Source organism: Leptosomus discolor, chromosome 5 (assembly GCF_034619465.1).
Source record: "Leptosomus discolor isolate bLepDis1 chromosome 5, bLepDis1.hap2, whole genome shotgun sequence".
NCBI lineage: Eukaryota > Metazoa > Chordata > Aves > Leptosomiformes > Leptosomidae > Leptosomus > Leptosomus discolor.
This window is the reverse complement of record NC_141395.1, coordinates 57,918,242-57,941,005: the sequence shown is the minus strand read 5'-3', so window position 1 is coordinate 57,941,005 and position 22,764 is coordinate 57,918,242. Positions and strand designations below refer to the sequence as shown.

The 22,764-nt window shown below is 39.4% G+C and overlaps 1 protein-coding gene across 2 annotated transcripts in view; it reads right to left on the bottom strand.

Moving 5' to 3' along the window:
* Positions 1–22,764, bottom strand: part of MATN2 (matrilin 2) — a 66,869-nt gene that overhangs the window by 10,198 nt on the left and 33,907 nt on the right. Inside the window, exons 6-21 of one of the 2 annotated variants that reach the window (XM_086465075.1) lie at positions 19,587–19,709; positions 15,579–15,701; positions 13,295–13,417; positions 10,751–10,873; positions 10,492–10,614; positions 10,013–10,135; positions 9,799–9,921; positions 9,465–9,587; positions 5,650–5,772; positions 5,433–5,555; positions 5,223–5,345; positions 4,928–5,050; positions 4,610–4,732; positions 4,350–4,472; positions 4,061–4,183; positions 1,545–1,958 (exon numbers count right to left, since the gene is read on the bottom strand). In XM_086465075.1, the coding sequence (XP_086321201.1) occupies positions 1,545–1,958; positions 4,061–4,183; positions 4,350–4,472; positions 4,610–4,732; positions 4,928–5,050; positions 5,223–5,345; positions 5,433–5,555; positions 5,650–5,772; positions 9,465–9,587; positions 9,799–9,921; positions 10,013–10,135; positions 10,492–10,614; positions 10,751–10,873; positions 13,295–13,417; positions 15,579–15,701; positions 19,587–19,709 (2,259 nt within the window). The remainder of the gene's footprint in view (positions 1–1,544; positions 1,959–4,060; positions 4,184–4,349; positions 4,473–4,609; positions 4,733–4,927; positions 5,051–5,222; positions 5,346–5,432; positions 5,556–5,649; positions 5,773–9,464; positions 9,588–9,798; positions 9,922–10,012; positions 10,136–10,491; positions 10,615–10,750; positions 10,874–13,294; positions 13,418–15,578; positions 15,702–19,586; positions 19,710–22,764) is intronic. The other variant, XM_086465077.1, reaches the window with a different exon arrangement.

The window sequence follows — 22,764 nt, the reverse complement described above, 5'->3', positions numbered from 1 at the left end:
TTCCAGAACATCATCAGCGCTATAAAATTGGTTAAAAATACAGACTGTATGTAAAGAAAAATATAACAAACTATTACCATAGCATTTCTCAGCAGGATAGATTTCTGTATTTTGAAGAGACAGGTTGGGGTTTTTTTTATTGTTTTCTTAGAATTTTTGATGAGGTTCCCAGTGTTCACAAATCTCTGTATGACATGTCTGCCCTTAGTGGGTATGTTCAGGGCACAGCATGGCATGCCAGATGGGTAGTACCTGTGGATGTGTGGTGGTCTGGTGTCTGGTGGGGTTTTGGCACTGTTTTGGTAGCGGGGGAGGGGGCTACAGAGGCGGCTTCTGTAAGAGGCTTCGAGAAGCTCCCCCGGCTCCAATTCCGGACCCAGCTCTGGGCAAGGCCAGGCCAATGGCGCCTCTGCGAATAACTATTTAAGAGTGAAAGAGCCAGTTAATTTCTGTCACTTTGTTCTGTCTGTGTTGGTGAGTTGGAGAGAGAAGGGGGATGGCAGAGAGACAGCCCTGCGGACACCCTGGTCAGTGAGGCAGGAGAGGGGGAGCTGTGCCGGAGCAGAGGTTCCCCTGCGGCCCGCGGGGGGGTGGCGGCTGAGCCCCTGCAGCCCCTGGAGCCCAGCGGCGGCCCCGAGGTCGCCCTGCAGCCCGCGGAGGGCCCCGGGCCGGAGGAGCAGGGACCGGGCCCGGAGCAGCCGCGACTGCGGCCGCGCTGGAGCCGCCCGTCGGTGGGAGGGCGGCAGCCCCGGGAGGGACCCGCGCTGGGGGGTTCTGGGGAGCTGCGGCCCCGCGGGAAGGACTCGCGTTGGGGCAGTTCCTGGAGGGCTGTCTGCCGGGAGAGGGACCCCGCGGTGGGGCAGGGGAGGGCTGCGAGGGCCCCTCTCCCTGAGGGGGAAGGAGCAGCGGGGACATCTTGTGCCGGACGGGCTGTGACCCCCATTCCCTGCCCCCTGCGCTGCTGGGGGGGAAGAGGGAGCAGAGCTGAGCCCGGGAAGGCCGGAGGGGTGGGGTGAGGGGAAGGTGTGTTGTGTTTAAGGCCTGGTTGTGTCTCTCATTCTCCTCGATGGTGGTGGTTGTTTGTATTAAATTTATGTTGTTGTCCCCAAGTTGAATCTGTCTTTTGCCCGTGACCATAACTGGTGAGTGAGCCCTCCCTCCCTGTCCTCTGTCTCGACCCTCAAGCCTTTTTGGTTGCATTTTCTCCTGCCCATCCCTCAGGGGACGGGGTAGGGGTGAGCGAGCAGCTGCGTGGTGCTTTTGTGGCCAGCTGGGTAGGCTCAAACCACACAGGATGGCAGGGGAACCCCGTGGTGAGACACTCATCATGGGTCCCACACTCAGGGTAACATACATGCCTTGTAGCAAAGGCTCCTGTGAACACCACAGTTCTGATGTTCGGCTACAGTGGTCACCGTACTAGCCAGACTGCTATGGCAAACATCCTCTTGATTAGCACATACTGTAGCATATCCATGCTATTAGCACATCTTATTTCTAACAATATTTGTCTTTTAGAATGAGTCTGAAACATCTCCACTTACCATTTTGCTTTGCTCTAGCAGCCCATTCGGAGACTTCATCTTGGGCTCGTCCATCTGTAAACACAATGCTGATTCGAGGGACATTTGCTGAAAATGGCCTTGCTCCTTCTGTTTCTGTGAAGCTTCTCTCAAACATTTGCTTCAGAGCCAGTCCTGTCATGGAACCTCGCCCCATGTATTTCATTTGTGATACAGCTTTCTTCATGTCTTTGGCTGAGTTGAACTGCCTTAATGTAAACTCCGTGCGAACTTCAGTGGAATACTGAAGCAAACCAACTCGAGCAGCTTTGGGTGAAATCTCAAGTGCATCCAAGATTCCCAAGACAAATTGTTTTACAATTTCAAAATTATCCTCTCCGAGACTTTTTGACCCATCAATCACAAACACCAGGTCAAGTGGGCCTTCAGTGCATCCTGTGAAATGAGCAGCAGAGTGTTCAGATCGTTCAGATCAAAAACTCCACAAAGCTGAAAAAGGGACCTAGTTACCCAAGGACTCCATAAACTCAGAGATCATGTACAGTACCTTGTTCCTGGCTCATCCAACTTTGCCTAAAAATGTCGTGTAAAGTCTATATCAAAAGCTAAGAGTGTGCCCATGACTGAAAGTTTAACAAGAAGATAATCACAGTGAATACTTACTGAGACATACTGCTTTGCAGATTACTACAACTCTTAAAAACACAGCAACAACCAGCAAATTTTAAGAATGACTGTTAATTGGAGAGAACTGTGTAACTGAAGAACACAGCTAGAATATAGAGTCACCATCATTTTCTTCCAGGGATAGGTCAGTATGCTAATTTTACATTTGTGTGGATGACCAGCACTGAAAGATGGAAGAGAAGCATTGGAGCTCCATTTGTGTGGCATAAGTAGCAAAAAGGTGAAGGTGGTACAAAGAAATGAATCAGTGAAGCCACGCTTCTGTATAAGGTGAAAATCTAGGAGTCATATTTAGAGTGACAGGGAACAGTGAGGCAAAAGCCTAAGAGCTTAGGGAAAGCTGAGCGAGAAGAGAAGGGTTAGGTAGCCTGCCCTAGAGCTTAGGATGAGGTTCAGGTCTGGGGACAAAATTCAGACAATGCACATGTTTTTATAGCACAAACTTAAACCTCTAGTGGCAGAAAAACAGCTACAAAACTATAGGTGAGACAGTAAATGCTAGAAATATGCCTAGCTGCTAAACATGGATCAGAATTGCTTATATAGGGTTTTTGCTTGTAACTCTCTAACAATCCTGTAATTAGAAGGCTTATGCATTGCTGAAATCAACCTTTTCTGTTTACCCATTAAGGCTGAGAGTTTGTCAGGAGTCTGACGAATTTGGAGTTCTCATACTTTTTGGCAAGTGCACACACAAAAATCAAAGCAGTTTGGAGGCACCGTGCATCCATGATAAGGTTAGGGAATTTAGGGACCGGACAATGTCTTTGAAGCTGCAGACTGGTCCTGCCAGGTGTTTTTTTATTCTGGAAAGCAACTGCCTCCAGCAGACATAGACCACCGTGTTTTGTGCAAGGGGCTGGCTGCAGAGATGCTCAGCTCCTATTTGATCAATGCAACTTCCAGGGAAAATTTGCCATACTAAGGAAAGTAACATTTGCATCTTAGTCTGGACCACATGAATTTTGACCCCCACTCATCTCTGATGTTTGTATAGTAAGAATGCTCTAAGCACTATACAAGAGAGAATTGTGCAGCAGAAATTACTTTGACTGCAGAAATTACTGAAGATGTCTGTTACCAAATCAGTGTAGGAATAAGGAATTTTCAGCTTTAAAGCTTAGGCTTTTCTTCTTAGGCAACAACTCTATTTTAAAACTGCTGTCCAAGAGTTCCTTTCTGCAGTCATCTGAGGAAAAGATGTGTCACACATACTAAGGTGATGGAAAAACAATAAATACGAGTATCAGCAACACCTCAATATCATTGCATAAGTCAAGATAGGGCAGGAATTCATGGTGAATGGTTTTCGTTAGGATTGAGATCAGCCATGAACATGTTACCATTCTTTTCATAATAATAGTATCCCCAACTAAGGCATCCATTTTTGCAGACTAAATGTTTTTCCTGAGTTCCAGTAGAAGAATTTCTCCTCCAAGTATTAAGGAGTGATAAGATAAATGCATGTCATGCTCTAAGCATGTCATGTTAGAAGATAAGCAAATAGAATTAATGATATTTTAAAATGGATTATATAAAGATAAAAGCTCCACAGTATATGAATCTGACTGAAGTGCACATTCCTTGACAATAAGGTTTCACTTTGGCTTTTTTCCTGATGTTTGGAAAGAATTATTACCACACTTGATGCTATAACAAAACAACTGTTCCGATTTGTTATTTTTTTCTTATGAGAGCATCAAGTTAATTGTTCAAGCCATTTTCCATCACACTCACACATGCTTTGGGCTTTCAAATATTATATAATTTTTGAAGTGAGGCAGTTGAAGTGAGGTTCAGTAATTTTAGAAATCAAAGAAAAAAATGCTTTTTAAATAAAATGTACTTACTTCTGCATGTTTTCTGATCCTCTTTTAGTACATATCCCTCCTGGCATTTGCAGATGTATGAATCGTCATTATTAACACAAATATATTCACAACCGTGGGCAACTGATTTGCAGACATCTTTATCTAGGAAAAAATGAAGTATTTATATGTATTCTATTTAACACATTTATAAATTCAGAGACTCCAAACATGATATTTGAAGAATGTATGTCAAAGGAGTAGAACATCTTTGTTCATTTATACAGCAGTGCCAGAGATGAGTGGCTGACGGACATATTGAGTTACTTACTTCGACATGTTTTCCCATCTTGTCTCAGGACAAAACCCTCATGGCACTGACAGCTGTATGAATTGTTATTATTAATGCACACATGTTCACAGCCATGGTCGATGGATTTACACAGGTCTTTATCTGAGAATTAAGAGAATTTCCATATTAAACCACTTCTCAAATGCAAAACTGGCATGAACAAACTTCAAGTTAAATTAACTGTTATTTCTTTTATGACTGAAAAAAACATATTCCCCATAAAAGTTTCAGCTACTCACTCCTGCATGTTTTCCTGTCTCGCCTCAATATAAATCCTTTGTGACACTGACATGTGTATGAATCACCAGTTGGAACACAGACATGTTCACAACCATGGTTGACTGTTTTGCAGATATTTTTACCTTGGAATAATGAAAATTATATTTAGCACAGTTAGCTAGGTAAATAACTTTCACAAAATATAAAAATTATGGCAATAATCTTCCATGGAGCTCACTTCCATGACATTAATTCTACATTAAAGACATAAATAACACACTGCATAGCGTGTTTCATTAACTGATCAGGAAGTACAAAACAAAGATTAAACAACTTACTCCTACAAGTTTTCCCATCTTCCTTCAGTACAAAGTCCTCATGACACTTGCAGATATAGGAATCATCAGTATTAACACAAATATGTTCACAGCCATGGTCAACTGAGTTGCAAACATCTTTATCTGAGAAGAGTGGATGGAGTTTATGAGGTGAAGTTCGTTAGGGAGAGATAATATCTTTCATTAACCAGCTCAAATAGTTGGAAATCACAAACATACACATGTGCAAAGGCTCACAGCCACAACACTTAAAAGCCTCAAATAAAACCAGACTTCTATAGCTCAGGCTACTCACATCTACATGTCTTTCCATCTTCGTTCAGTACAAATTTTTCATGACAATTGCAGATGTATGAATCTTCAGTATTCACACAAACTTGTTCACAGCCATGGTTGACCGAATTGCAAACATCTTTGTCTGCAAACAGCAGAGTTGGTAGTCAGCATACATCAGAGAGGCCTTGATTATATGTGTAATTCATCAAATTAAGTTCATGCTACTTACTTCTGCAGGTTTTCCCATCTTCTCTCAGTAGGAACCCATCATGGCATTTGCAGATATATGAATCATTAGTATTAACGCAAACATGTTCACAGCCATGGTTGACTGATTTGCAAAGATCTTTATCTGGAAACAGATGATAGCTCTTGCTGGTTAATGCATTTCTACACAAGCATGAGCTGCAGATAAAAAGTATGCTGATAAGTATCAGACTACTTACTTTTGCACGTTTTTCCGTCTTCTCTTAGCAGGAATCCCTCCCGACACTTACAAACAAATGAATCACCAGCATTAACACAAGCATGTTCGCAACCATGGTTGACTGATTTGCAAATATCCTTTCCTGGGAATAGTTAGATAATATTTAATGTGGTTTGCTAGTTAAACATTTTATAAATATAAAGACTGTGAGGGTAATCCCATGAGGAAAGAAAGATGGAAGCCCGCAAACTAAAAGCAAATCTCTGGCTGTTATCATTGGTATTAATGAAATGTAAAATGTGATTGAAGCAACTGGGAAGCTGCTAAAAATCCATTGTATAGGCCCAATCTTACTTTAGTAAAACAGTAACTAGACATGATTTAAGGTTAGATTTAGGAACTAGCTACTAGACAATGTGGCTTTGTCGATAAATAGGATATTCTGTCAGAAAGGGTGAGGGATTACGGTTTGGCCAGCAAACCATGAAGACCTGCTTGGGCTTGCCAAGATTAGAAAAGAAGCAGGCAAAAGGTAATTCCAGCAAGTGGAGATTGTGACCGCCGACTCATTGACCACCTACTCAAATGATACTGCCTACTCAAAGAAGACAAGAAGACAGAGGCCGCGCGCTACTTTGCATTAGATGTGAGGAAAAGGAACCAATCACCCAAGAGAATAATGTTGAATATGTACTAGTTAAGTGTATAATTATGGAAAACTCTAAGGTCAGGTGTGCTGTCTTGGGACAGAAACCCATTAATGAGCATCAATGAAATAAAATACCATGACTCCGTGTGTATATTGGTGTTTTGCACTTGGGGTACCGGACCCACTTGTGGGACAACATGCCTAATTAAATGATAGACAGCTTAGCTTACATGGAGCATGAGTTCTTTACTATCTGAGCAGAAAGAACTGCATGATTTGGATGGTCTCCCACTGACAATAAATCATTTTATGATTAATCTGACTAGATTAAGGAGGAGGACTTTACATTAAGACCTGTAAAAGTGAAAGGAGGGAATAATTTAGTACAGTCATTTAGCACAAATTCATGCTGCTAAAAACAAAATTAAGCAAAACACCACAGGACTTCAAGCAAAATACTTCTTTAACATCCTTACATCAATGGCAAGAGTCTGCACAGACAAACCCCAGAATAGGAACTACTCATTTAAAATAAAATCTAACTGATATTGAAAATTTATGGGAGGATTTGTATGAATAATGTTAAGATCAGTTGGTTAAAAGCTCTTCAAGAAGAGTAAATGAGGAGAAAATACAGAAGGAAGTGGAGCCATCTATCAGCATTCCCTGTTTCTTTTTCACTGCAACATGAAAGAAAATATTCTCAATTGCCAGCTGAGAACTACCTTTGCATAGAAAGCAGAACAGTACTGACAGCCAAGTTCAGATTGTCTTTTCAGCAAAATACTTAGGTTCAATGTGTAGGGATGAAAAATGTATATTTTTACAAGAACTTCAATCTGAGCCAAATTACCTGGAGGTCTCATGCTGCCAATACAAATATTCCAAAAACTACTACAGAGGACAATCTTCTAACTCAACAAGCATTACATTTAAGACATGGCAATCTAAACTAGATCCCACTATAGCAGATAAAGAAGAAATTATCATGTAAGTAAAAATTAGCATCTGCTTATACACAGCTGTGTTGAACTCAGACACATTTGTTGTTTATAAACTGAATCAAATACAAAACAGGAGCAGACACAGCTATTACTTCAAAAGGATGAATTTCACATAGCTGAAAGCAAATATGAGCCAGAGTATTTTGGGATGGAAATAATTTTGTTTTTTTTAAAAAGTGAATAATTGCACTATTTAAGATTATTTACTAGATACCCACAAAAAATGTAGTTCCGTAATCTAAAAAGAATGCCAGAGTAGTTAAAAAAGCAACCTAATTTAGAAATTGAAATTAAAAACAGGTGTAAGATTTGAATAATGATTGAAAGAAAGGCACATTCCCAGTGTTTGCTGAACGTGAAAATATTAGGAATTTGAAAACATTGAAATGATAAGATAAAGGACACGGGAGTGCATGGCCACCAAAATAAAGGACAGTATGAGTAAGTTCTTTAAAGACTATTAGGAACAAAAAGCATTCTAACAATGTATTGTTAATTAATAGATAGAAATGGTAGAATTGCCAATTTTAATGCAGAAATGTTGAAAATATTTAGTGGATTCAGATCTGAACTTATGAAACAGGCTACTGATGATATTGTTGGAGTAAACAGTTTCATCAGCTGTGAAGTGGGTCACATAGCACGTACTGAACACACACATTTTGAAATCCATAACTCCAGATAACTTGCAGCGAAGAGTTGTAAAGGAGCTGGCTGAAGAACACCTTGGATGCTTAGTGTTACTTTTTAGTAACTACTAGAACTCCAAAGAAGCTGCAAAACACTGAGCAGTCTCCATCCCCAGTGTATGCACACACACTGAAAAAATACTGTTGTTCCAGTGTTTGAAAAGGATGAGTAGTTCATTGTAAGCCTGTCAGCTTGATATTGATCTGCATTAAAATAAGTGAATAGATAATGTAGAACTTGATTCAGAGTAAAATCCAAGAAAGAGAATTATTACCGATCAGTTTGGTATTATGGAAAAATAGATCCTGGAAAACTAAATAAATATCTTTTATAATTGATCATGAGGCTGGTTCATAAAGCTCATGGTTTTCATATAATAGAGCATTCAGTAAGGTGGCAATCTTAGTATTTATTTTGATTAAGAAAACAGACTACAGAATCAACATTATATGGATTAACACTGGCTAGAGAGGTCTTCAGAATAAATTGTAAATGGGGGAACATCAAGTGGCCTTCTTTCTAAGAATTTTCCCTGCTCCTCTACTACTTAACGTTTTTATGAACAACCCAAAAGAAAACACAAATAATCACTGACAAAGTTTGTAGGTGACTCTAGTTTTGAGAGAATGGCAAATAAAAATAGAGCAGCTGCTGATATAAGGAGACATGAATCTTGTTGCAAGCTGGATAACAGCAAATCATACGTCTTTTAAAATAGCCAGAACTAAGCTTATACATTTAGAAACAAACAATGAAGGCTGTACTTACAGGATGTGGGACACCTGTGTGACTGAGAGTCTTAAATAGCTTATGATCATGGTAGATAACTTAACTGAACACAAGCGCTAGCAGAATATTTTGATTACAGACTAATGCTATCTTTGGTCATAAAAAAGATAGGTTAAAAAAAAAAAAAAAAGGTAGAGATAAAAAAAGATGGGTAGATTCAAATAAGAATTAGGTGGGTTATAGTTCCTCTACCTTGGACCCTGATGTGTCTCCTATTAGAAGACATTGTACCATTGTGGTACCCGGACAAGGATGCTGAAAAATAGCAGAGGTTTTAGGGGAGCAAGAAGAGACTTATGAAAAGATTAGACAACAGATAAAGATCCTGAAGGAGTTCCATCTGCTTATAATTTACAAAATAACAGGCTAAGAGGTTAAGTTAAGGAACAAGTTGAGTCATGATCTGCATGAATATATACAGAACAACACAGTGGCAATTAGCACTTCAATCCATCAAAGTAAAACGCTGCAACATCCTCTGCTTAAGATTAAAAATCAATATACTCAATCTAGAAATGAAGTTCACATTTTAAAAGCTACATTCAAACCTTAAAATTGGCTGATTTTTCTGAAATGTATCTTTAGTTCAAACAATAATTAATTGTTCTGTAGAGAACAATATTCCATTCTGACCATTAAGCAGTGAATAATCTCCCAATAAAAGGGAAATGAAATGTCTTCTTTTATTCATAGGCTACTTACTTCGGCATGTTTTCCCATCTTGCCTTAGTACAAATCCATCATGGCACTGGCAAGTATATGAATCGTCGCCATTAACACAAAGATGTTCACAGCCATGACTGACTGATTTGCAGATGTCCTTATCTACGAATAATTTAGATTTTATTTATTACAGTTTGACGAATGAGAACATTTCCAAATCTTTAAAAACTAAAAGTAATAAGTTCCTAGTAAATACAGAATTTATCCTCCTTTTTGTCATGCAAAATCCCTATAAGAGGACCCACCTCTAACACAGTGTGTTTCTCCAGTAGACCTCTGACTGCAAAAACCACAGTAACATAAAATAACTTACGTTTACATGTTTTCTTATCTTCCCTCAATACAAACCCCTCATAGCACTGGCAAATGTATGAACTATCAGTATTCACACAAACATGCTCGCAGCCATGGTCAACAGAATTACAAACATCTTTATCTGGAAAAAAATAAGGTGGCCAGTATTTAAAAAATGTCTGCGAATGCACAGATTATCAAAGAAATCTTCCATTAAAGATACGGATACTTACTTCTACATGTTTTTCCATCTCCCCTTAATGCAAATCCCTCATAACACTGGCAGATGTATGACTCATCAGCATTTACACAAATATGTTCACAGCCATGGTCAACCGAACTGCAAATGTCTTTATCTGAGAATAGTTGATGATACTTGGTTAAAGCACATCTACAATGAATGTATCATGCAGGGAGAAGTAATAGCTTTTATTAGGTCTACTCATGACACTGGAAGAAATGGGCAAAAATTTAGGCCGTGAACACTTCTAACACTTGGTACCTGAAAAATTGTGAGCCTTTTTTGTCTCCAGTCATATCAGTTTGGCTATTAAAATACACTATTTCTGTCCAGAGAGTATCTTACAAGCTTCTGGCATGTACAATACTACTCCCATATTATAACAGTAAACTGTTGTTGTATTTGTTAGAACACTTCCACAAATCTACATACTGTAGAAAAAAGTCTATGAGCAATTATCAGAGTACTTACTTCTGCATGTTTTCCCATCTTCTCTCAGCAGAAAACCCTCATGACACTTGCAAACATACGAGTCATCTTCATTAACACAAATATGCTCACAGCCATGGCTGACTGATTTGCAGATGTCCCGTCCTGGGAATGATTGGTATAAATATAAGTTTTGAATGAAAACATACTAAAAAAATGTAGATATAAAAAGGAAGTGGTTTTTTTTTCTTTCCTTGCCTGATGCTTATGCAAAAATGTTCAATAGATACTGGTCACTCACTTCTGCACGTCTTGCCATCCTCTCTCAGTATGAATCCCTCACGACACTTGCAGATATAGGAATTGTCAGCACTAGCACAAATATGCTCGCAGCCATGGTTGACTGATTTGCAGACATTTTTACCTGGGAATAATTTAATAGATAGAAAACCAGTTAGTTAAGGGTGAGATGTTCAAAGTCTTACAGTTCCCAGCTATCGAATATTCTTGTCTTTGCTAGTATATTGGACTCAATCCTGCAAATCGTTTGTAGCACCTGCTGTCTTTTTTTGTTATAACAAAAAGGTACACATTTGTCCTGCTAATTTTACAACCTTACTGTTAAGGAAAAGCGCACTGCTCCAGTTCTAGAGTTTGTAGAATTTCACATGTCCCTAGCATGCAGATTAGGGACCCACAGGGATTTCCAAAGGCACCTAAATCCCACATCCACATTTCAAGTAAACTATCTGGTAAGAAACAGATCTTTCTATCATCATCTTTTTGTCTTCAGTAATTAGCCTGCTCAAACCTGAAATAGCTATGCTTTTTTTTCTCTGTGCTTAAGCTCAGAAGGTATTTGTCATTTTTCTGTAAAGTAGGATTAGAAAAGTTTGGTGTATGTAGTGTTTAAGAGTAGCAAGAAAGACAAATTATATCATCCTGCTCTGAAATTCTTGGAAATTGTCACCTATAATTGGTCAAGCAGATGTTCAACCGGGTTTTCTGATACAGATTTTAGATACAATTCCTATTTCAAAATACAATACAATACAATACAATCTATTAATTAACACTGGATAAACTAACATCTTGCTTTCACTTTCTTCCCCACACCCTTTGTTTTCCTGCAAGGACTTAGAATAGAACAGGACAGAACAGAACAGACTATTTCAGTTGGAAGGGACCTACAACAATCATCTGTTCCAACTGCCTGACCACTTCAGGGCTGACCACAAGTTACAGCATGTTGTTAAGGGCCTTGTCCAGCTGCCTCTCAAACACTGACAGGCCTGGGGCATTGACCACCTCTCTAGGAAGCCTGTTCCAGTGTTTGACCACCCTATCACAAAGAAATGCTTCCTAATGTCCAGTCTGAACCTCCCTGGCGCAGCTTTGTATCATTCCCACCTGTCCTGTCACTGGATACCAGGGAGAAGAGATCAGGTCTACTTCCCCTCCTCAGGAAGCTGTGGAGAGCAATGAGGTCACCCCTCAGCCTCCTTCTGTCCAAACTAGACGAGCCCAAAGTCCTCAGCTGCTCCTCACAGGACGTTCCTTCCAGCCCTTTCCCCAGCTTTGTTGTCCTCCTCTGGAGGCACTCGAGGACCTTCACATCCTTCTTAAGTTGTGGGGCCCAGAACTGCACACAGGGCTCAAGGTGAGGCCGCACCGACGCTGTGTACAGCGGGATAATCGCCTCCCTTGACTGACTGGCCATGCCCCGATTGATGCACCCAGGGTGCAGTTTGCCCTCTTGGCTGCCAGGGCACTGCTGAATCCTATTGAGCCTCCTGTGGACCACCACCCCCAGATCCCCTTCTGCAGGGCTGCTCTCCAGCCACTCCTCTACCAACTTATACTTGTGCCCAGTGTTACTCTGTCCTAGGTGCAGAATCTGGCACTTGGACTTGTTAAATTTCATCCCATTAATCATTGCTCAGTGCTCCAATCTATCTAGATTCCTCTGGACTTTTGCATGGACAGAACATTTCACTTGCTTTTAGAGTGTCAGTACTTTCTGAGACAAGCAAAATTTGTCCCTGTTTGCATGGAATAACAAAGTAGGGTGTTGTTGTGATACACTAATTGAGAATAAGGAGCTTTTCATTTGTCATTGTAATATTGGGATGACTTTAATTTTTTTCTTCCGTAAATGTTTTTTAACAGCAGATGTTGATGAGATCTATGGATATTATTAGGATTACAGTTACAAAATATTGAATGCCTATGTGTTTTTCAGAGACTTATCCATGATTCTTCTTTGATCACTTAGTGATCAAAGCTATAAAAATGGAGAAAAATTTGCAAAGATTTTTTTCTTGATATCTGCCACTCATCATAGCTGCATAATGTAGTCAAATGTGTAATGCAATTACGATATCTCCTTTGCAATCATCCTTATTCCATGCTGGACAAAATGAACTTTCCATTAATAATTATTGCAAGCTTCATGCTGTATAAGGCTTTAGAAACATTATATAATTTTGCCTTGATTTGAGAAGAAAATTAAAGTTGTCCCACATAAGAATGTAAGTCAGAATAAAATAGTTTTGGATCCACAACAGTCCAATTTCAGGGCTACTTTTTACATGGCACAGACAATTAGGGTGTGATTCAGGTGCCTAAAAGTAGGTATCCAGTTCCACTTTAGAACTTAGCATTTTCAAGATACCGACATACTGCTGGCAAATATGACACCAATGGGGAATCTATGAACTTTTGGAATCCTTGAGCATTTAAAGTGACACTGGACAGCAACTTTTAGGTAATCAAATCCTACCTTACAGATTTCTTCTATGTATGTAAAAAAAATCTGACTCTGAGTTGCTGAATAATAACTTACGTTTACATGTTTTCCCATCATTACGAAGCCTGTATCCTTCAAAACACTGACAAGTATAAGATCTGTCACCATTTACACACAAATGTTCACAGCCATGATCACTCAAAGCACAATAGTCAACTCCTGTAAGAGCAATGAGTTATTAAAAAAATTTAACAAATAATGAATCAATTATTTTTCATCTCTAGTATTTGCATGCCATATAAGCAAGTAAATATAAATACATTGAACTGTTTAAACAATAATCCAATTCCTTATCTGATAACATACATATAGCTTCAACAAAATGTAAGAGGGCCTTGTGGTGTACTTTCCGTTGGTTGCTTTAGGCAGAGTTGAGAAATCATACTTTCCTATGCTTAACAGAGCTCAACAGAGCCCACATTTCAGTACTTAAAAATTGAATTTAAAAAAAAAAAACCCAAACAACCAAAACACTTTAGCAATGATTTTCTATAAGACAGTGGCAAAGACATAAAAGCTACCTTGTGAATTTTCTTTAAACACAGTCTCTAAATGGCCCAATGTGAAGGTGGCAGTCCCCAGAACTCACTTGAGTACCTGACCCAGCTGCCGTGGCAAGCAGAAAACCTTTCAGGGACCTCAGTGGGCTTTGGCTTAGACTATTCAAGCTTTCGCAAAGAACTGCAAATGACAAGTACTGTCAAATATGGTCCACTTTTCATCTCAGATTTCCTAAGTGTTTCTTCTCTGTAATACAAAGACATAAGACCCCTGGGATCCTGCAGGCAGCACTTCCTACTGTCTATTGGCTGCACACATAGTGTCACTCATTTTTTTGTAATCAGTTGTCAGAGTAGAAATCTGGTTACCATTCATGTGTTCTCACAGCTGTCTTAAGATACTTGTGCCTGTGTTTACAACACCAGAATTATAAATCCCAGATGTTTTCCCATTAGAAGTGGTATATGTTAAATGCTAACCCCTTCCATTCAACTGCTCACTCAGGAAATCCCAAAGTGCCAAAACTCTTTTCATGATAGCCTAAAAATGTCCATGAGGTTTCAACAACTCATCTGGAGTTCATGAATAGGACAAATCTCTTTCCTAAATATATATGAGGAGAGGGGTATGCTGGCAAGAAAAGGACCTGTTCAAAAGGGCTCAGCTTCATTGAACAGAGGGATTCCAGAAGCCACAGCACTGTTTTAATGATGCTGATAGGTCTCCAAGTACGTCCTGGAGGAAAATAACTCAAGCATGAATACCTCACCTGGTTTTACTACAAAGGAAAAGGGTTTTCCCATTTGCAAGTTGATAAATCTCCATAGTTCGGCTCTTTCTAAATTTCCAGTGGTTCTTCTAGATAAATGTCTAGATAAATTTTTTCTAGTAGACCCTATCGCTGTTACATGTACACTAGCTCTGCTTTTGCATCACTGTCTGCCCCCTTCTACAGAGCTGCAGTGTCAGACAGAAGCAAAGTCTGACAAGGTATTGGATGGGGCTAAAAAGGTTAGTATGGAGGCAAAGACAACGTTAAAGACAAAGACAAATTGCCTTTGCTGATTTGCCTCACTTCTTCCTAGATCATTTTAGTGCCTGAGCACTTGCAGTTTGACTTCTGTTAAAACTGTGTTGCCTGACTGCAAAAAAAGGAGCAAGCTAACTCTGGAGCTACTCCAACACTCAACAAGCTTGAAAAATAATGTACCTCCAAAATCTGTAGAAAAAGTGGCCAAAACCCTCTCATTGAAGAGGTCCAGGAAAAGTCAATAGGCAAAATGCATTCACATTCCTCTTTTCCTGGCCCTTTCTATACATTATTTTTCCAGTGAAGGAGGCAATTCGGCTATTTGCGAAACTGCAATGATTCTCAACGATCATTAGATTTATAAAGGGTGGAGAGCTGTCAGGATGACTTCTGTTCATTTATTAAGGGTCTCCATGCAAAATGTAAAGCTCAGTGTGGGACTCCCACTTTTCCTGTCCCGGGTAAGCTGATGCAGTTTGCCTGGGGGACACTGCTGTCAAGATGATCTGTCAGTCAGACACATTTGTCATGTGACTGAAAAACTGTCCTCAACACCTGGGGATGAACAGATCTTCCAAAACTTTTCTGAATATGTAAGGATTTACAGTTACCTTGACAAGCATCCTTTCTAAAGTCTTTTTTCCTGTCTGTTTCTGCTTTCAAATCATTATTAAAGTATTATCAAAGTGCAGACTATAAGAATAAATTGAAGCTGTGTCCTCTTGCCTGGATGAAAACAAAAACCTTTCTCAGGTGAGCTGAGATCAAGGAGGTTCTCGCAGCACTTACGTGTGCAGGTTTTTAGGTCCTCATTGATGACAAATCCTTCAGAGCACTGACAGACGTAGGAGCCATCAGTATTTAGGCACAGTTGCTCGCAGCCATGATTGCTTTCGGCACAGTGGTCCACTCCTATTGATTTGTGTTAATAATTGAAGAAGTCACATTGGAGCCTTAGATACATACACTATGACGCTGTGGTTAGTACACAATGCCTTTGCAGACCAAGGGAAAAAGATCAGTCCAGCTTTTTATTCATGCAGTATACCCATGTATTTGAGTAACCTGAGTTAATTAACAACACCTAAATGAGATGAATACAACAACCCCACTTTGCAGATAACAAACCTGATGAAGTGCAGATCTCCCTTGCCAAAAATCACAAAGGGAAACTAATGGAAAGTGGAGTGAAGGGACAACCTTGAAGTCCCACCCGGTCTTACCCGCAGAATCAGGCTTGCTTTCTTTAAAAAAGCAAGACTCTCTTTTGTTCACCATAAAATTGTCACAGAGAGGAAGTATGAATATTAATAACTCTCAAAATAGAAATTATGGCTTTCAGATTATTTCATAAACAGTAAGTTCTTTTTCAACAGGATGAGAAATCATGAATTTAAAACTTTAACCTGCCAACAGGTTCAAGCAGTTAAAGCCTAGAGGAGGACAGACACAAATTGCGAGTGTGAGTGTGTCTTAATGTGCTCCTTTTTGCTGATTTTCCTATTCCTATTCCAAGTAAGATAAAATGGAATATTTTTTTAGTCTTGTATGCAACTGGTTGTGTGAAAGACGAAGCGTGGAGGAAGGGAGACAGAGGTGTGAATTCAAAAATTACAGTCTCGTAGAAAAGACAGCAAAGCAGTAGGGTGAGATACGTGCACTTGCAGATGTACCATGTAATCTACTGACTCTGTAAGTATAGAAAAAGCACATTTTAGGAAAAAAGCTTCATACTGACCTTCCTCATAATATTTTATTGCCGAGTTGTTAATGGCTATTTTTAGTTATATAGGCCCAAATCACTTTAGCTTAACTTGATCAAAAGTAGTGGAGTTCCCTCAGATGCAAATAGTCTCATATGTCTCTATTTGCAAATCATTTACAGATATGAACAGGCATGTCTGCAGCTATTTGTTTACATAAAAGAAAATTCTGTACTTAACGTAAAATTACTTAGTTCAAAATATTGCTGTTTATTAGTTTATTTAACTAAGCAACGAGTTTGCAGCAGTTGGTCCAGATTTACCATTATACATAGAGATAACATTGGCTTGAACAAGTGAAGCTGAGGTGTCAGTTTTTACTAGCTGAAGCAAGTTCCAGCTGGAACATTCTCCTTTTTCCAAGAGTTTACATCATCATGAAGAGGCTTGTGTAACTTCTCAGAGCAGACAAAAAATATGGAAAAAAAAAAGAAAATAAAACCCCCTAGTATTCTCTGAGAAAAATTACATCTGTTTGGCACCATCTTTTACAATACGAACACTCACACTAATGTGAATTTTAACATTTAAATACTTCAGGTTCTCATGCAGAATCCTTTAACACACTCTTTCAAAGAGTGGAGTAATCACAAAGCTGCTAATTACCAGGCTTTAGAAATTAGTATAACTATAAATTCAGTCATCATGTGTACTTCATTACATGTGTAAAAACAAATGTAAGAAGGGGAAGGGGCAGGGGAAGACTCAGTATTTTTAAAAATTACTGACTTGGTATATATTAATGTTTAGATATTCAACTTGAGATAGACTAAAACCACCTGAGGTCTTGCAACAGATAAAAGTTTCCTTAAATATGACTTTATCACAAAGAGTTCATTGAAAAATAATTACTCCCTGGCCTATCAACTGTTTTTTCATTTCAGTGACTGAATGTTCCTTTGGAAAAATATGTCATTAAGTACATCAGTGAAAAATGCTGCCAATACTTTAGATGATGTGCAAAATGGTTCTCTGCAATAAAAGTATCTTCTAAAAACTGGGTGACATCAAGTGAGCAATGCTGTTGGGTTTTTCTGGTGCAACGCTGATTCTTTGTTTAGTAACATCCTTATTAGAAGAGGACATTTTATGAAACAGATCACTGAAAGTGTAAACATATTGAAGGGTGAGGTGTCTACATATCTCCAGATATCAGCAGACATCAGTATCAGGTGTGCCACAGTTTACATAGCCCATAGAAACGATACAGATGTTCAACAGTAAGCACTGCCTTTGTGTTAGACACCTTGGCTGAACCCATTTTCCCAGTTATTTGGATTTCAGAAGATGATGCTTTAGTTCTCTATTGGATCAGGGGTCTCACTACAGCATTACTTCACTAGGCTGGCTCGTGGTGGACTTTACAGTAACACAGGTTTGCATAGCTCAGATCTCAAAATGGATCCAGGAGCATTTTCTCATTCTGTTCACACCTCGCCCTACTGCAGTAACTAGTTGCTGCAGTTCATGAGACACACTCATTTCTGCACGTATTGCCATCATGTCGTTGGGCGTATCCAGGATGACATTTGCACACAAATGACTCTTCCACACATTCACGTTCACAGTCATGCTGACCTAAAGCACAGAAGTTTGCTTCTGTGGAGAGAAAAACAGTGAAGAATTCAAGCCAGCCATGAGGGTTTCTGAACTCACATGGCTTAGAAAAACTCACTTTTCTTAAATGATACTGGATTCTGTGCTTTGGACACCTGTTAAAGCTGACAGTGAGATGAGGATCTGAGAGTGGATTGCAAATACTTGGCTACACAAGACCTCACTTTGACTCCCACAGACCTGCTCCTGTAGTCATCAGAAGTCATGCATCGTGGTGAAGGAGGAATGCCTGGTGCTAGTCACCAGTGAAGCACCCTCCCCGATTTATAAAGAGGGCATATATGTAAATGTTCTGCTTTATTTTACAAGTTTATCTAACATGAGCCTTGTTATAACAAGATTTGGAGCTTAATCCCAGAAATGTCACCAGGTTTACAGCCAAATCCAAAGCCCCCTAACGTTAAGGAAAAATACCACAAATGGGAACTACAATTTGCCTTTAATTTGCATTTACATTCTTGGCAATAAATATTCTACACAGTGCTGTCCTTTTGCTCCTATATTCACCAAGTCACATCCAATCTATAAAAACCTGAATGTATTAAAATACCATATAGACAATAAAAACCAGAATAGCATGGATTGTTGTAAAAACGACATGTTGGAGACAAAGATGCTTCATGAGAATGCATCTTTAAGGCTGAAAGAAAATACAGCTCCAAAAACAGACAAATTTTATAAGTGTCTAGAAATATAATTATGTTGCTCCAGGGAAGCTTCTTATTCATAAAATATCAGCAGTACAACTCTCCCGCCCAAGAACTGAGTCACCAGATCAGGCTAGGTAATTTTGCTGAATACATTCTCCTTAAACTTTTAACAACATTACACTGAAAATCTGCTGTGGTTCCAGGCACCCACTCAAGAAGAGCTGTAGCAGGAAAGTCTTTTTAAAGTAAATAGTATGTGTGATTGGTTTAGAACACTGACATTGCTGAGGCTGTTTTTACTTTTTTTTTAGGAAACTGCAGGGTTTCATGTGTGGTTTTAAGTTGATTTTAATAGCTAAGTTACCTATCCAATACTTTCCCAAGCTAATGAAATACATCTGTCCTTGGCTAAACCAACTGGGCAAAGCAAGGTGATTTTTTTTTTTAAAGCTGTTTGTGTCACTACAAGACAAGTTATGAAAGTTTCAAATAAGTAATGAACTTCTCGTTTTTGAGCCACTCTGACACTACTCCTCAGGTTTCCATAAATCTCTTCAGAAAAGTCTAATACACAATCTAGACTACTAAACAGCAAACAGGATATTTTTCCAGTATGACTGGCTCAGTTAAAATTCAAGTTTATAAAGAAACATTTGTTTCAACCTTAATTACAGAGAAAACTTTCACCCTTTCAGAAGGGAAACCATTCGCAGCAGGTTTAAGAAATAAAAGCAGATGAACTTTATTATGTCCAAAGGATTACTCACTTCTGCATGTTTTCTTATCTGGATTAAGTCTAAACCCTTCTTGGCATCGACAAAAATAGGAATCATCTGTATTAACACATTCCTGTTCACAGCCATGGTCCTGAAGAGCACAATAGTCTGGTCCTAAACGGGAAAAAAATGTGTCAGTGAGGAATATAATTCCTCACAAATAAGCTAGGTAAAAATCAGCTAGGTTTTTTTTTCTTTCTTTAGCCATTTTTTTTTTTATAGGCACCATTCTGAATTTTTACCATATTGTTTCAAACTATGAAAATAAAATGGTCCTTCTTTGCCAAATACCCGCTATACTTATGTATACATGATATAAATACTTCAATGAATTCTACAAGAACATATGTACTATGCACAGTAGAGAAGTTAGAATCTTAAATATTTCTTAACATTTTGCAGCTAAGTCCTATACATTGCCTCATCAAACCTGTCTCTTTATTTTACTCAGAGCAAGTTAGATATGATCTGTAATAAATAAACATGGTTTTGAATGCCCTTCATTAGATCAAAGCAGGACAATCAGGTCATCAGGAGCACTAGTATTTCAATAGGTCTGGGTGTTTGCTACACGATTCTTCCATTTAAAATGCTCATGAAAGGGAAGACGAACAAAGTCTAGAAAAGCTAGTATTTGTGTATAAAGTACCTTAAAAAGGAAAGTAATTATGCAGTAAGATCTGGGATATTTACCACAAAGTGCTTACCACTATTGATGAAGTCAAAGAACCTGACATTCAGTTAGATGCAGTGTCTGGCCATTCACTTAGTTTTATATAATCTCTGGAAACATTATACATTTATAATCCCTGGAAACATTCAAGGTCAGGTTGGACAGGACTCTGGGCAACCTGATCTAGCTAAAGATGGCCCTGCTTACTGCAGGGGGGTTGGATGGGGCTTTTAAATGTCCCTTCCAACTCAAACCATTCTATTATTCTATGGTATCAGTGGAGTTTACTAATTAAGAATGCTAACAGAAGGCTTCCACCAGCTAAAGCTCATGAGAACCCACCCACAACTCAAACAGCAGTCTCCCCTAAAGAACATCAGTTGAGGCTCAGCACCCCTAAGTAGAAGCAGAAGCTACTATCCATCCTTTTGAGGGGAGCAGCAAGAGTGGCAAAAGTCCCCTTAACAGTTAATAGTTAACTTAGTAGTTAGGAATGACCTCTACCTGCCTCACTGATAATCTGAATTTGCTGCTCTCTTCCAGCCACACAAAGAGTACTCTGCTGGTGTTGGCAGGGTTGCCTTCATGAGCCGTGTTCCTTGTATTTCATTCTAAGAAGTCTGGAGTAATTCCCAGAGAAAACATTTGTCAGATATGCATGACTGTACTAATAACATTTACATTTTCAAGCTGTTCTTTGTAGCCATGAGCATGAAAGCTTACTTTCTATCTTTGAAAGGAAAGCCAGGATTCTGAGATAATCATGGGATCTTGGGAGCTGGCGCCCCAGGCCCAGGCCTGCTTGCTGATGCAGAGATCTGGTCTGGCATCGGTATGATTCTTGGCTAGTTGGTGATCATCCCTGAGATTCAGTATGTAAGCCAAATATGTAGAAATTTATGTTAAAGGTTTTTAATTTACAAACTTTTTAAATCCAGTGATCTGAAGTTTGTTTCTTCATGTTGTTTATGTTGACTCAAAGGCAGCAGGATTCATAACATACGGGAGCTAGGGGACACTTTTGCTCTGAAGAGCTCTCATGCTGTCTTGACTTTCACAGCATTAAGAGCTACACAGTTCTTTCATTCATCTTTATTTTATTATCAAGGCACAGAAGATGTCAAGTGTAAGGAAAAGTGGCTTAGTAAGTTTTACTTATGCATAGATTCAGGACATGCATCTTGAAAGACGATGACTTGACATAGTATTTGCTCATTCCTCCCTCACTACTCCTTCTGAATCAATCTCTACGGCCTACCACGTCCAGTCACACAATGGTGATTCTTCCCTAACTGAATCCTGATGGAATTTTCTTCTTTAATTTTAAACTAATTTAACGCATTTACAACAAAAGAGAATGCTGTTAACATGGCAGAGATGCACAGAGCTGTGAGATGCCTTGTCTGTGGCCTCTGCCCTTGGCTTGGGAGCTGCATTTAATGTCAGGCTCTCACCCTTGGTTCTTGCCTGAGCTGTTACAGGTACGCCTGTGCCTAGCCTTGCATTTTGCTGATCCTGACCTGCTGACTGCCTGACTTGATTTCCTGAATTGACCTTAGACCTCTCTTGACGCTATGGACTTGTCTGGTGATCACTGGACTGTTGGCTGAGCCTGGTTACTGTCATAGGACCTGTTTGTTCTCCTTCTTTGGGTACTGTGGGACCAAAGGCCTTGTCAGAGAGATTACTGACCCTGCTTGCTTTGTAGTCATTCTTGGCTCACAGCTTGCACTCCCTTGTAGAGCAGTGTACTTTTGTGTTATACATTAAAGATCTTCTCCATTCCACAGAGATCCAACATGAAACCATAGATGTGCCTGCCGAGAGTTTCTGGTCAAGATCAGAGGGGAAATGACACCGGGAATGTGGTGGTGGAGTCTGTTACCCCACCTGACCAAAAGGATGTAGTGAACTAGGCTTTCTACAAACAGCAGAAGTCTCCAACTTTTGTTCACATCAGAAATTTCAACCAGCCAAACACCTACAGGGAGGGTAAGACATTACTGTACAGACAACTCAGGAGGTTTCTGCACAGACTTGGTGACAACTCCCTACCATGAATTCTTGCAGGGTGATGTTCTTTTTGACTTGCTGCTGGGACCATGAGGTGACTGAGTTCACAATCCAGAATGCTGGGAGGGAAAACAGCAGAATTCAGACTCCATATTTTACAAGCTCAGGTTTCATCTTATTCAGGGAATTGCTAGGAAGAATCCCCTGGGAAGAGCCAAGAAGAGAATGGATGCCTTGGAGAGCTAGATGATTTTTAAAGAAAACTTGCTAAGAGCTCAGGAACAAATGACCCCATTGTACTGGAAAATCTGCTTAGAAGATCAAAGAGCTTCTCAGTGAACTACAACAAAAAGGGAAAATAGTAGAGGGAAAAAGAAGGACAAAGGAAAAAAAGAGGAGTATAAAAGCATTGCTTAGGTACTCTGGGACAAAACCAAAGCCCAGCTGGACTTATTGCTACTGAAGTACACTAAGTGTAACAAT